The 15,347-nt window shown below is 51.9% G+C and overlaps 1 protein-coding gene across 1 annotated transcript; it reads left to right on the forward strand.

Moving 5' to 3' along the window:
• Window positions 1-11,849: 11,849 nt before the first annotated feature.
• GGT6 (gamma-glutamyltransferase 6) lies at window positions 11,850-14,292 on the forward strand (the record flags this gene model as incomplete). Its single annotated transcript, XM_079725271.1, is given in 4 exon segments — window positions 11,850-11,983; window positions 12,564-12,766; window positions 13,273-13,405; window positions 13,407-14,292. Coding segments are annotated over 4 exon segments (1,356 nt in total).
• Between the last annotated feature and the right edge of the window lie 1,055 nt (window positions 14,293-15,347).

Genomic DNA, 15,347 nt, shown 5'->3' on the forward strand with positions numbered 1-15,347 from the left:
TTCTGGGGCTTGGGGACCGCTTGGATATACAGGGCGAGGGAGGGAGAGGGGCCAGGGACGGCTCCCCGGTTTCTGGCTTGGGTGTCAGGGTGAATCGGGGTGCCTTTTGCTGAGAGGGAACTTGGGACGCAGAGGGCTGGGCAGTGAGGGTGGGGGTCGGGGAGTGAAGGTGACAAGCTCACATGTTGAGGGCGAGGACCCTGTGGTGGGGAGGAAGGTCCAGCTGCAGCCAGAGGGCGGGGAGGCATCTGCAGACAGGCGGCAGTGGAAGCCAAGCAACGCGTGGGAGTTTGAAGAGCTTGGAGGAGGGGTCTGGGCCTGAGCCCCGGAAGACACCAGCACTTCCCGGTTGAGTGAAGAACCGGACCAACAAGCAGGCTAAGAAAGAACCTCCGAGGGGCTGAAGGAAGCCAGGAAAGCGTAGCATCACAGGTGCCACAGTAGGAGAACATTTGGAGGCCCTGGTGGTCAGTGTAGGCCAAGAAAGGAAAACATCCTCTAGATCTGGCAATTAGGCAATCGCCAATGACACTTGGCCAAAGGCAATTTCAATAGAGGATTGGAGGAAGAAGTCAAGAAGTGTAGATGCTGATTTTTGAAAGATGCTTATCTTATCTCAGGATGTCTTTGAAAAGAAAATTGGTAACCTCTGCTCTCTGCTGGTACACATTCTGCCCCAAGGACCAAGAAGCCGAGAGGTGGGAGCAGAAATAGGGAAACATTTCCTCGTTTATCACATGTGAGCCGGCAGTCAACATCATAAGACGCCATGTTAATTTCTTTCAACTTGGCCTGTGTCCTTGAAAAATCAGTGTGTCTTGGAAGTCATAAACATTGAAGCCGTGAGTGCAGACTTTGAAAGTATCTAGTCCAACTCAATCATTGTACATCTGGGAAAACTGAAGCCCAGAAAGGGAGTAGCAGAGTGCTAGACGCAGCTGTCCTGCAACATTCACACCTATTGTTGTGTTTACCTTTACACATGAATTATGTAATGAAGTTATCACAGAGAACCAGATGCTGGCTTGGTTTGAGCCTCGTTGAAGACTTGTGGCCCTGGCATGTTCTGGAAATCCTGAAGACAATTTCTTTATGGACTATTTCCCATTGCATTCCTTAGGTCATAATTGGCACTTAAGTGGATGATCTCAATTAGGTACGAAGACTCTTTAATGGGGGGAGTTAGCACCCCTCAAATTTGAGCCAGTTAAAATTAAGGAAAGGATGGCTTTATGTTAACAGAGATTAACCTGTCAGTAGTAAGACAAAACAAAGAGCGCCTGTTTCTCAAGCTGGAACGCACCCTGTTCTCTCACAATCTCCTGATACCATAGGAAAATCCTTACTATTTGAGCCCTTGAGGTCTATTCGTGGATAAGCGTCATCTGTGAGCATCATAGAGTGAAACGTGCTGGGTCCCTGAGGGCTAAGTCTTTGGCAGGAGTTGATCACTCTAAGAATCTGCTTACATTTCTCAGACCCTTCTGGGGACGTCTCAAAAGTTTAGCTACTGGGTGGTGAGTTCCAGAAAAAGAGAACGTGTGAATGGGCAGAATGTCATGGGATCCCTGTGGTCTTTCAGCCCAACTCCCCAGTTTTATAGATGAGGAAACAGGTTCACAGGGAACTGGGGGAAAGCAAGCTACTTGCCCAAGGTCCCTGTAAAGGTTCAGGCAAGGCTGAACTCCTGGCCCCAAACTCAGGGCTGTTCTCTCTATGGCCTGAACTAACTCCCCAGCTCCCAAAACCTTCTTCTCTGAGAACTGCACGCCAACATACACAGGGAGGGCTCCACAACCATGTCCATATGATAGATATACCCTGCCCTCCCCAGCCAAACTGCTCAGCAACCCATCAGGGCTGGTCAGAGTCGGCCTCCTGGGAATTGGGATTTTGAAACAGAAACGCATAGAGGCAGGAAATAACTAGAGGATCTAAAGATCTAGAGAGGAGGGTCACTAACTCCTGTGGCCGCATCCCCAGAGCTCCCCCTGGGTCCTCTCACGCAAAGAGGTGAACAACCAACTCTTGCTATGAGATGCCCCAATATAGTCCCACTCTTGGCTTTAGCTCTCAGAAGTGTTTTGCTAAGCTTGCTCAGTTAAGAACCTTAACTAACATACCTTGAAGGAGGGCTTCCCTGGTGGCGCAGTGGTTGGGAGTCCGCCTGCCGATGCAGGGGACACGGGTTCGTGTCCCGGTCCGGGAAGATCCCACATGCCGTGGAGCGGCTGGGCCCGTGAGCCATAGCCGCTGAGTCTGCGCGTCCGGAGCCTGTGCTCCGCAACGGGAGAGGCCACAACAGTGAGAGGCCCGCGTACCACAAAAAAAAAAAAAAAAATATATATATATATATATATATATATATATATACACACACACACACATATACCTTGAAGGAAAGCATGAGTGGCCCTGCTGGCCTGCGGGCGACATGCCTTCTGACTGTGCAGACGGCTCTAAGTAGGCAACAGGCTGGCCTCTTGCTTGTATTCAAATTCCTGCACAAATTTCCTTCTCAGAGACTGCCCCCCTCAACTCAATTCAGCGGGAACCACCGTATTTGCACCCTCCAGCCCTGCTCCTCCGCACACCCCGCCCCGGTTGGCTGGGTCAGCAGTGAGTGCTAACGGAAGGTGGGCCAATGAGCCCCTCTCCTGAGGAATGTGGACTTAGGACCAGGAGATTTCAGTTCCATCCCGCTGCTCTCTAGATGTAGGCTTTGGAGGGTGGGTGACAGCTGCTGTCTATCATGTGGACAGGAAACAGCCAGTTTGCAACTAGAGAAAAAGTAGAAGCTGATGCACCAAGAGAAAGAGAGAAGAAAGTGCTCCCTGCAGCCCTCCTTTTCTGGGCTCCAGGCAATTTCTGAGGCCCTAGGTTTCTGTGAGACACTCAAGCATCCTTACACTGCTCATTGATGCCCAGTGGTTTTTCTGTGGCTGCCACCCAGGAGAGCTGGAACTCTCACAGGCCATACCACTCAACTGGATAAGTGGGCGGAGAAAGCTGGGTAATTAAGGGAGTTACCCCTGAGTGGGATCTTGATGAAGGAATAGATGTTTGTCGGGCAGAAAGCTGGGGCAGGGGTGGATTCCAGGCAGTGGCACGGCACACACAAACGCAAGGGGTCTCAGAGCTGAATATATTTCCCGAGGAATTGTGTGTAGGTCTCTATAAAGGATGCTACAATCGCAAAACCAAAAGGACCTATTATATAGCCTTGCAAGACAGGTCTACCATTGGTAATGCCAACAATTATGACAACTGTTAACGTGTTGAGTGCTTATAATGAGTTTCTTATGCAAACTGTTACTATCCTCGTTTTATAGGTGGGGAAACTGAGGCTTGAAGGGGGTCACACAGAATTCAGACCCAAGCAGGCTAACTCTAGCACACGTGCTCCTGAAACCATTATGCCCCATCATTTAGTAGCAAGGAGAGATTTTTTAGATGGAGTGATTCAGTCCCAGATTTAGAGACTGAGCTTAAGTTTCCCAAATCAGACCTGAGAGATTAATACCTTAATTGATCTTGGGAAGTCTGTTTCCTGTGATGACCTAAACTCTACTCTTTGCCTCTAAGTTTGTTTTTGTTTTGTTTTGTTTTTTTGCGGTACGCGGGCCTCTCACCGCTGTGGCCTCTCCTGTTGCGGAGCACAGGCTCCGGACGCACAGGCTCAGCAGCCATGGCTCACGGGCCCAGCCGCTCCGCAGCATGTGGGATCCTCCCAGACTGGGGCACGAACCCGTGTCCCCTGCATCAGCAGCCGGACTCTCAACAACTGCGCCACCAGGGAAGCCCACCTCTAAGTTTGGAAGGGGGTTGGTGACCTCAGGTCCAAGGTGAATAATGCCCAAAGTGATCTTCTGTGTTGAGGAACCACAGCCAGGGACTCAGTTTCCCGAATGTGGAAGAGTTAGGAAAATTATGAAATCAATCATTGCCTTCTAGATCTCCTAACCACCTGCATCTGAGACTACTTGTTGAACCTGATTTGGCCTTTGGGGACACATCCTGTCAGTAAAGGGCTGGGGCCCCTGTACAGCCCCTGGACTTCATGCTCCAGGATGATCAGCTACACACGGTGCCCCGAGGCGGAGCACACAGGCTGCCTAACCCAACAGCCGTGCCCAGCCCCCAGCCTCTCCCTCACTCTCCTCCCTTACAGAGGATCCATGAACTACGTTTCCAGCCTCCCTTGCAGCTGGCGGGGGTGGCTGTGTGACTCAGTTCTGGCCACAGCGGCAAAAGCAGAAATCGGCTGGGGGCTTCCAACGAGAACTTCCACCACTGGTGCTGGCCCTTCCTCCCCTCCTTCCTGCCAGGACAACGGCTGAGTTGTTTCAAACAGCCCCTGGATACAATGGGGAAAGACCAGGAAGAGCACATAGATAACGAGCCCCAAAGCAAAAGCAGCGGCCAATTAACTCTAAACTAGTGAGAAAAATAAGCCCTTATTTGTCCAAGCCATTGTTGGATGCACTGACACTTAGACCAGAATGTAGCCTGACTGGTAACCCCATCTCAGAGCTAGAGTGTGGACCCAGAGACCTATTAGCTAGTGCAGGGTTTTAGTTTCTGTTTCTGTCTCTCTCTCTCTGTATCTCTGTCTCTCTCAACTGTTAGCCCCAGAAAACAGTGCCCCTTGTCTATACCAGCAGGGTGGGTTGAGGAAAGATCTGTTCCCTCCCCTTCTGCAGTGGAAGAGAGAGGCAGGAGACAGGCACTCGTTATTATTAGCCTGTCATATATCAATAAAAGGGCTATAGATAACCCCTGTGTTGTGTGTTGACCCCTATGGTGTTTACTTCATAGCAGGCTGGGATCCATTAGCGCAAAAGCTCCCCCTCCGGGGGCCAAACTCAAATTTGTACACATCCAGTTGCTTTAAATATAGCCCTAATGAGCATATTTTCATTCCCTTAGCACCTGCCTGCTTTACACACCCTGCAAAACTTCACCCAACATCTGCCGGCCATAGATCAGACAAACCCCAGAGCTATAAAAGACCCTAAGCCACTGCTGCCCTTTAGAGTTGTCTGACCCAGAGACCTACCTAGACACATAAACCCCCTCTTGGAGTCCCTTCTCCCCCAGGAGGTCCCTTGCCCTCTTCCCTTTCAGGGGGTGGCCCAGCACTGCTATCCCTAGAATGTCTCCCGCTATGGGGGACTTCCCTTGACCGCAGTCCTGTGCCAGAGCCATGCTCATACAGCTCATTGTGTGCCACTACCATCTAGTGGTCATGAGTTTTTTGTTTTGTTTTGTTTTGTTTTGCTTGATCAGTCCCAAATATTTGAACTTACCACCACTTCTCACTAGGACTCCACACGATGAGGGGTGGGGAGGAATCATTCCCCAGTAGAAAATCTGTATGCTATTGGGAAGGAGTGAAGAGAGAAGGCATTCGAAAACATGACAGACCCACTACAGGAAGTAACGCCAAAGATATATGAGGCGCTCAGCACCAGGAGAAGACCGGTACCCAGAGGCAACTGGAACACTTTTGACAAAAGATTAAAGCAGTGAATAAAGAACTAGATGCTGCCAGGAAAGGGGCAACGGAGGTGCTTCCTGATTCAGGCTTTCTTGCTTTAGAAATATTCAGAAAAGAAATTGACCAAGTAATGACTTCTTACTGGAGCTGAACTTCCCCGATTCTAAGTCTGGCTCTAAGACATACTCTTCCTCTACTGGCAAGGGGCACACATGTGGCCTAAGCTCAGCCAGTGAGATAACTGACCTCACGTCTGTTCTTCTGCGTGAGTGACTTCAGTATTTGGAGATGAGAATCCTGGTTCTATCAAGAGACGCGTCCCTGGTCCCCACTTCAAGCCGTGTAGGATGTTTGCTGCCCTCCAGGGACTCCTAGAGGTATGTGCCTCAGTCAGTGTTACTAGTTGTAAGCAAAAGACATACTTCTGCCTGAATTAAATAGAAAATAAATTTATGAAAGGTCTGTGGGCACAGAAAGTGGTTGGGTGACATGGGGAGCTGTTCAAGAACTGCCTCAGAAGCTAGGCATCCAGATCTAATGCTCAAAATCATGGGGCAGAAATGGCTGGTGAAGGCACCACTGTTTCCATCTCATCTGGGCACCAGATGCCCCAGCTTGTATCCCTGACACTGAATATTAGAAGCTGTGCTGCCATCCTTTTGAGGCTAGAAGAAGGTGAAGGTGTACTGCCATCCCTACCAGATAAAAACAAAAGACTTCTGGATTCTCTGCTTATTGGGGTAGAGAATAGAGCATTTGCCAGAGGCTGTGTTCATTTTCCTCAATAAAGAAATACCTGGAATAGCAGCTGCAATTTGACTTAACTCTTGTTACTACACCTACTGTAATTTCCCAATACCCATCTGTCTTCTGCATTATACAAACCACTAAATTAAGTTGAAATATAGGAATCAGTATCCCTCCATTTTTCAAGTCTTTAATGGTAGCATTTATCTTTGCAATTCTTCCAGTATTGATTTGAGTATTCTGCTTATAGAGGGAGCATTGAAGAGGGAGGCTTCCACTTGGCTCTTACCACAATAGAGGCTCTTACTCTATGAATCTGAGAAATAATGTAAAGATTATGGTAGTTGCAGAGTATATTATTCCAACTGTGTACTGAGAAAGTGTGGAAATGGCTACAGAATGAGTGAAGAATTCCACCAGCTCTATCTTGGTCAAATTTCCCTTTAACTGTCATAAGTCCTCATTTTAACAGGTGGACCACAGCAATAACGATTTAGGTGTTATTAGCTCAGAGCCAGCATCTAATAATCCCTGAAAGATAAAGGTATTTGTCTTTCCCAAGTGTACAGTTATCTTAGCAAGTGGCATACACCCATTCTAACACTGCCTCCTCTGTCTGTTGAGGCTGTTCCTGACTTGCTCAGAAACTCTTTTTGGTGATATCTGCAACTATAATCACCGGGGCTGATTTTCATAATTTTTTTTAATACCAATGTTCTGGTCACATCACAGAGTCACCTTGCAAGGAAAAGCCAATTCTTCCACCCCTACCACACTTCACTGCCTCCAAATTTATAATCAGAGTCAAATCTCAGCATGTCCCAGGGTCCAATTATAAAGTCATGTGCACATGTGCATGCACACACACAGCAGGTCTGAGCCAGAGATGATGAGCAGGAAAGTCAGCTTGAGGGGACTGGAGAAAAGCTGACTGCTGGGCCCATATCCTTCCTTGCCTCTTTTTGTAGGAGCAGCCTGGGCTGCTGGAGGACAACCAATCTCTGGCTGTTCCCAGGCTCCTCACCACCCTCCCCCAGCACAGAAGAGATACCCAGTGAATGCCTGGTAAATGCACCTATGAGGGTATTAGTAGAAGCAGCAATTCTCAATTCTCAAACCTGGCTACACATTAGAATCACCTGAGGAGCTTTAAAAACTATCCTGATAACTGAGGCTCACTTCCAGAGATACTGACTCCATTGGTGTGGGACTGGAGAGGGGGAGGGATTAGCACATTGCTATTTTTTTTTTTAAGTCCCTGGAAATGATTCCAGTTGCAGAAATCACTGAACTAGCGGGCTAGATAAGGCAGTGGTTCTCAACCTTGGCTGCACGTTGAAAACACCTGGAAAGCTTTTTTAAAAACTGATGAGGGCCTTCCCTGGTGGCTCAGTGGTTAAGAACCTGCTTGCCAATGCAGGGGACACGGGTTCGAGCCCTGGTCCGGGAAGATCCCACATGCTGTGGAGCAACTAAGCCCACGCACCACAACTACTGAGCCTGTGCTCTACAGTCCGTGAGCCACAACTACTGAAGCCTGCGTGCCACAGCTACTGAAGCCTGTGCACCTAGAGCCTGTGCTCCACAACAAGAGAAGCCACAACAATGAGAAGCCCCCGCACCGCAACCAAGAGTAGCCCCCGCTCACCGCAACTGGAGAAAGCCCGTGCACAGCAACAAAGACCCAAGGCAACCAAAAATAATTAATTAATTAATTAATTTTTAAAAACTGATGAATCTCCAACCTAAAGAGTTTGATTTAGGGTTTCCCTGGTGGCGCAGTGGTTGGGAGTCCGCCTGCCGATGCAGGGGACGCGGGTTCGTGCCCCGGTCTGGGAGGATCCCGCATGCCGCGGAGCTGCTGGGCCCGTGGGCCATGGCCGCTGGGCCTGCGCGTCTGGAGCCTGTGCTCCGTGACGGGAGAGGCCACAACAGTGAGAGGCCCACATACTGCAAAAAAAACCAAAAAACAAAACAAAAAAAGAGTTTGATTTAATTTTTTAACTGGTCTGTCTGGGTATTAGGAGCTTTTAAAGCTTACAGGTGATTCTAATGTGCAGAACCATTAAGATAAAGTTGAGAACTTTTAAGAGAATGAAATCATCAATATAGTCATTGTTTTGTAATAACTTTAAATGGAATATAACCTATAAAAATATTGAATCACTATGTTGTACACCTGAAACTAGTATAATATTGGAAATCATCTATACTTTAATAAAAAACTTTAAAAATATGGAATTCCCTGGCAGTCCAGTGGTTAGGGCCTGGGTTCAATCCCCAGTTGGGGAACTAAGATCCCACAAGCCGCATAGTGTGGCCAAAAAAAATAATAATTAAAAAAGAAATGATGAAGGCATGAATCAACCTATAGTCCTACACCTTACACTCAGAGACACCTGTGCATGCATGCGTGTGTGCGTGTGTGTGTGTGTGTGTATAGTTGCAGGGATGAGGCTTATCCATTATCATCTTAGCATTGTAGATTGAGGCTCTGTGGTCAGGCCACTCAAGATGGCTTCTCTTGCTCTCTGTACATCCCCTGCTTGACCAGTCCCTGCTTAACCTACCCCCTACTCACATGACTACCCAATCCTCTTAATCATAGGGCTTAATCAGTAACTACCTACATACTTGCTCCCTGCCCCAGCCGCTGGTTTCCCTGGTAACTGATGAGTCAACCTGACGTCAATTCCCCCTATAAAAGGTAGCCTCCTTCTTCCCTGAGTAATGAAGCTTGTCGTGTCCTGCCTGCCCGTCCGCTCGCCCGCCTGCCCGCCCACCCGCCGTCCGCTATCCATGGTGGGGTGCCCCTCCAGGACTTTGCTTCAGACTTGTAAGATTCCCTACCCAATAAATCATTTTTTTTTTTTTTTTTTTTTTTTGCGGTACGCGGGCCTCTCACTGTTGGGGCCTCTCCCGTTGCGGAGCACAGGCTCCGGACGTGCAAGCTCAGCGGCCATGGCCCACGGGCCCAGCCGCTCTGCGGCATGTGGGATCTTCCCGGACCGGCACACGAACCCATGTCCCCTGCAACGGCAGGTGGACTCTCAACCACTGCGCCACCAGGGAAGCCTCCCAATAAATCATTGACATCTCTGTCACTGTCTCTGGGCTCTTTCTTTGGTCTCATAGGTGGGTAATTGCAAGGCTTGTAGACCGAACCAGACCCGGGTTTCTGGAAGCCAGTTCCATTCCCAACTCCCACTGAAATGATTGGCACCATTTGCCCTTTGGCCTGACCACTATTCACCCCCGAAGCCTATCTGGCATCTAACTGGAGCTTAGCTAATAGGCATCTCCGGAGGTGTGGGGCAGTGCTGTCCAGGCCCAGGGCTATGGGAATGAGAAAGACCACACAGGGAAAGGTCCCCCAGACCCAGTCAGTGGAGGTCTTGATCCCCAAGAGTTTGCCAGGGCATAGTTCTAAGGACAGAGGAATGTTGGCTGGACAGGTGCCAAAGAATGTCTGCTGGACAAAGGGAGCCAGTGCTAGGAGCGCAGAGGCCAGTCTGAGGATGCGGCATATAGACACACAAGGTTCCCAGCTGTGTTTTCTTAGGAAGGAAGGCCTGACCTTCATTCTGACACTATAACCTTCCCATGTTGTATTAACAGGAAGTGAAATCAAATTATTTTATGAAATGAACACAGATGGTAATTGTGACCCTCCCACACCCAAGCCATGGCAAAATAAAAAGTTGGCCACCCTATGCTGCTATCTCCAATTGGTTGGTAGGTTATTGGTCCAAGAAATCAGAAAATCTAGAAACTGAAGGTTTCTCTGGTGGGTTGGGGATGGAAACCAGCTTGTAGTGGGCTGAGGGGGAAAAATTGGGAGGCAAGGAAGTGGCAACAGCAGGTGTGTATCTTTTGTAGATCAGTGCTCATTCAGGACTGGCTGCAGCAGCATCACCTGGGAGTTCCGAAAGCAAATTTCTGGTCCCTACCCCAGACCTATGAAGTCAGAACCTCTGGGAACGGAGCCCAGCAATCTGATTTTAAAAACTCCCAATGCACACCAAAGTTGGCCTCTTCACAAGCAGGTAGAGTGGTTGAGAGAAAGAAGTGGCTGGAGAGCCGAGTGAGATGAAAGGATGATTTTTGTGGCTGTGGTTTTAATGGAGAAAATACTCCAGCTTTTTAAAAAACCTTTTATTGAAATGCAATATACCTCCAGAAAAGTGCCCGTGTCACAAATGTACAGCTGGATGCACTTTCACAATCAGGAACCCACGCAATCAACCTCAGATTGAGAAACAACAATCACCAAGCATCCCAGAAGCCCTCTCTGCCTCCTCCCGACCTGTAATGGCAGAAACTAGTCTCACCTGTTCGTGTACTTGATACAGATGGAAGCAAATGGGATGTGCTCTTTCGTCCCTGGCTTCTTTCAGTCGTCGTGTCTTTGTAAGATCCATCTATATCATTGCATACAATTGTAGCCCCCTCCTTCTGACCGCTGCAGAGTATTGCACTGTGTGACTACAATCATGCTACTGATAATGGGGGTGTGAGCTTTCCAATGTGGGGCTGTTCCAACTAGTGCAGCTATGACCATTCTAGTACATGTCTGTTGGGTACGTACCAAGGAGAGGAATTTCTGGAGACTCAACACTTTTAAATGTTGTTGAGAAGGAACCAGCAGAGAAGATGTGAAGCTACAGGAGAGAAGGGATCAGTGAGTGAGGTCCCTGGGGAAGCAGGAGGTAAGAAGTGGGAGAGGTCGGGGCCAGAACCAGAGGCAGGGAATAGGCTTTTCCATTGGAGTGGGGTGGAAGGTGGGTTTGTAGTTGGGGGTGGATATAGAGGGCTCTTTGTGTTGGCTTTGATTTGTTATGTGAAGTGGGAGGACAGATGGTCTGCTGAGAGCACAGCGGAGGGTTTGGGGCGCTCATAGCAGAGCGTGGTCAGCAGAGAGATGACTGGAGAACAGATGAGACTGCAGCACTCTTTGGAGTTCTATGATTTTCCCACAGAACTGCTTGAAGTGAAACCCAGAGTGAAGGAATATGGAAACACCTGGTTTCCAGGCTGCAGCTCCCCAAGAGCCCTACGGCGCCACCTGCTGGATAAGGGCCGCATGACGTGCCCAGGGAGGTAGGTACCTTCACCACGCAAGTTGCTCCCCAGATAGGGAAACCCAGACCCCTGGGTGGCCTCAGGCTGAGCCTTGACCCAAGCCAGAGACCAGAAACCCCCATACCAGAAACTAGTTACATGCTGAGCCCTGGTCCAAGCCAATGTACTGCAGTTCTCACTCAAGCTTCCCGTCCCTAGATTAGAGCCTTAACAGGGCCAGATCCAAAGGCTGCATCCTGTAAAGGGAGGGGCCTGCGGGTGCCCTGGGTCTCAGGGGCTGTGGCCCTAGGACTGGGCTTCTCCTTCCCCTGACGGGGTCCCCTGCCACAAGAGCCCCTCGGGCCCTGTGCCCTAGTGGGGCAGGCTCACTCACAGCCTCCCTGGCCCCGTGCCCTGCCCAGACCTGTTCTAGATTCCATACCACCCTTCCCCAAGGGTGCCTCCACCTCCTACCCACCAGCTCAGGCTCGGGCAGGGCCTCCCAAGACTCAGCCTGGAAGGTGGGCAGGCACTGTGGGCCATGGAACCCACAGCAGGGCCTGTGCTCTACCAGAAGCTGCTGGTCTGGGAACCAAGCTTGGAATCTGAGGAGGAAGAGGGGGAGATATCGGAGCAGCTCATTCCAGATCTCTCGGGGCCCCAGGACTCCTCTGGGTGAGTCAGGGAGGGGTCTGGGCACCCAGCAACTCAGGACTGAGGCTGGCAAGTCCCTCCCTCTGGAGCCCCTAAGGAGCGCCAGATAACCCCCTGCTTGGCCAGCTCTAGGAAACTTCTGGTTGAGTGGGGGGACCCCTGGCTGCAGCCCCAGGCCTGGCCTGTGCCAGTCAATCCAAGGTCTGTGCGTCTGAAGGAACATTGATAGCAAGTCGGCCCTGCCGGCTGCTCTGCCAAAGGCTCCCAGCTCCCACTCCCTGGTGCACGAGGCACCTGCTGGGTAGGTTGGTCCTGGCTACACCTGGCCAGGCCCTGCTCCTTAAGCTTGCCAAGCCCCCTTCAGGCGTCCCTCCAGACTGGCTGGACCTACCTCTCCAACCTCCTCTCCAGAGACTCAGTTTCCCCCAAGCTCTTTCCCATCTCTGTGTCTCCAGACATGCTGTGTCTTCTGCCAGGAGGCCCTTTCTCCTCAGCAAACTTATACTCCTCCTGCAAGCAAGACCAAACCTTTTGGGAATTGTTTGCTGGGTTCTTGGGCGTATGCCTGCCTGGTCCTGGCTCAGGACATCCCTTTCTGCAGGAACAAGGCTGGCAGTCTGCCCAGGGCCTGGGCCCAACTGGTGGCTGCCCTGCTGCTGCTGGCTGTTGGCTTCTCCCTGGCCGTGAGGCAACTCCACAGCAGCAGTGCCTCTCTAGGAACCTTGGGCTCTGGGGCCCCTCCAGCCAGTGGGCACTCCCACAGGCCTGGCGTGTACCACCATGGCAGCATCATCAGCCCTACAGGTCAGTGCTAGGAGCAGCTCGGGGGAGGGAAGGGGCCAGGGTCACAGGTGACAGTCCCTTTCTTGCTGCAACCACGTGCTCCCACCTGGGTCGAGAGCTGTTTGCCGGGGGCAACGTCGTGGATGCTGGAGTTGGAGCAGCTTTGTGTCTGGCGGTGCATCCTCATGCCCCAGGGCTAGGTCAGTGACCCACAACCCCAGCCAGCGACCCCAACCCTGGGCATGGTCAGTAACTTGGAACTCAGGCAGTCAGTGGCCCTTAGCCTTCAAGGCTGGCTGGTGAGTAGGACGTAGGACTTGGACAGTAGCCCCAACTCTAGGCTGCAACCCTTGATCCCAGATCAGTATGATCTTGACCTCAGGCCTGGTTATTGATGCCTGTCTCCAGGCCTAGTCAGTAACCACTAACCCCAGGCTAAGTCAGTGACCCTTCACCTGGGACTACTGAGTGCCCCTGACACCAGTCAGTGTCCCGGACCCCTGTGTGACCCCTTTGTCTCCTCCCAGATGCCATGTTCTGGGGCCTCTTCCATAGTAGCTCCTCAGGCAACTCTACCGCCCTGACGTCAGGCCCAGTCCAGACCCTGGCCCCCGGCCTGGGGCTACCCTCGGCTCTGCCTGCCCTGCATTTGCTACACATGTTTTGGCCGCCTGCCCTGGCCACACCTGCTGGTAGGCCCCACTGTGCTGGCTCAAGAGGGCTTTCTGGTAGACACATCCCTAGCCAGGGCTCTGGCAGCCCAGGGCACAAAGGGCCTCTGTCCCCTACTTTGCCACACTGATGGGACTCCCCTGGGCCCTGGGGCCCGAGCCACCAACCCCAAACTGGTAGCTGTGCTCCACCGGGCTGCACTTGCCCCCGCCCCAGACCTTACTGGAGATGCTCTACTGAGTCTGCTGGTCGGAGACCTGGGGCTGGAGGGCCCCTCAGCTAGGCCCATACCCACCTTGGAGCCAGCACTGCAGCTACCTGTGCCCCAGGGCATCCTGTTCACCACCCCCAGCCCCTCAGCTGGCCCGGAACTCCTGGAAGTGCTGGAGGCAGCTCTACAGTCCAGGGGGTGCAGCCCTGCCCCCTGCCCAGCACCCCTACAAACTGCTGTCAGCCCCGGGAGCAGTGTCCTGGCCACCGTGGACAGCAGCGGCTCTGTGCTCCTTCTCACCTCCTCGCTCAACAGTTCCTTCGGCTCTGGACGCCTGTCCCCAAGCGCCGGGGTTCTACTCAGCAACCTGGTGGCCGAGTCTGCAAACAGTGCCTGGGCCTGTCCCCTCATCCTTCTTGACAGCTCAGATGACACAGAGGCCGGCGTGTTGGGGCTCGTGCCTTCAGGGACCCCTGCAGCTGCCAGAGTCGTGACTCACACACTGCTCAGCCACTTGGCTGGGCCCCAAACCCAGGCCCAGCAAGGACCAACAGAGAGCCCTGGAGCTTGTGGCCGAGGGACCCTGCTTCAGGTGACAGCCCATGCAGAGCACGCCCAGGTCTCCAGTGTCCCCAGTGGCTGCTGCTCCTTTCAGGGGTTTTAAGGTGGGGCGGTGCCTGGCAGGGTGGGTGGGAGTAGGGGTCTCAAGCCTGGAGGCCAGGGCAGAGCAGGCCCAGCAGCAACGGAGTACATGAGGAGTGTGCATCAATCATGTGCCCACTGCTGGCTTAGGCCCTCAACTTCTGGCCTGATCAGTCGCCTGGACTTGAGTTTTTTCAGCTAAGGAACCTGAGGACAATGAGGAAAGAACACTAGGGCCTGGGGACAGCCCTGAGTTCAGATCCAGCTCTGGGAAGGACAGGTGGAAAAAAGCCACGCCCCTCCCTAAGCTCTGGGCCTCTGGGCAGGGCAGGCAGGTCCTGGTGCACTGCTGGCATCTCTGTGCTCCCCTTCAGGCCACGCTCCGCTGATCTCCCTCATCTGGGCTGGAAACAAAGATCAAGCCTCCTGGACGCCACGTGCCGTTCCTACTTCTTGGTTACTTTCGTATCAGCCTTTTAGGCACCTGGTGTCTGGACTTCGCCCATGGGCAACACAGGAGACCCCTACCCAGGGACACAGAGCCAGGCTGGTGTTTTTCTGCTCACCTTCTGACTCCTGGGGCACCACACGTATCAAGGTAAACCACTTATTCTCACTTTCTGAAACAGCAGAGCAAGGGAAGGGGTTGAGAGGATGAGTAGTTGGGTGTCTCAGGGGATACAAAAGGGGCTGGAGCTGCGTGTGTGGAATTTCAAGGCCAGGGCTGGCCCTCACCTCCCTGCTTCCCAGAGCGCCAGGGTCTCTGAACGACAATCCTTCAGAGACAGGTTCTCAAGCCAAGAAACAGGGGTGGCCAGTCGCACTCCTCAGCCGCACTGTAAAGAGGTATCTCTGATTTAAAGAACTCAATCCCACCACCTCCCCCTCACTGCTCCCCCCAACGAAGAGAATTCTTCCCACAGCTCAAATGATACCACAGTCTACCCGCTGATGTTAGCCCCAAACCTAACATCCCTCTCTTTTCCATCACCCACTACCAGCTCCAAATTGGCTGGAATTTTCTCACATTACCTTGGTCTTCCTGCTTCTACTCTGCTCTCCTACAACCCATCCTCC

The sequence above is a fragment of the Hyperoodon ampullatus genome (assembly GCF_949752795.1).
Source record: "Hyperoodon ampullatus genome assembly, chromosome: 19".
Lineage (NCBI taxonomy): Eukaryota > Metazoa > Chordata > Mammalia > Artiodactyla > Ziphiidae > Hyperoodon > Hyperoodon ampullatus.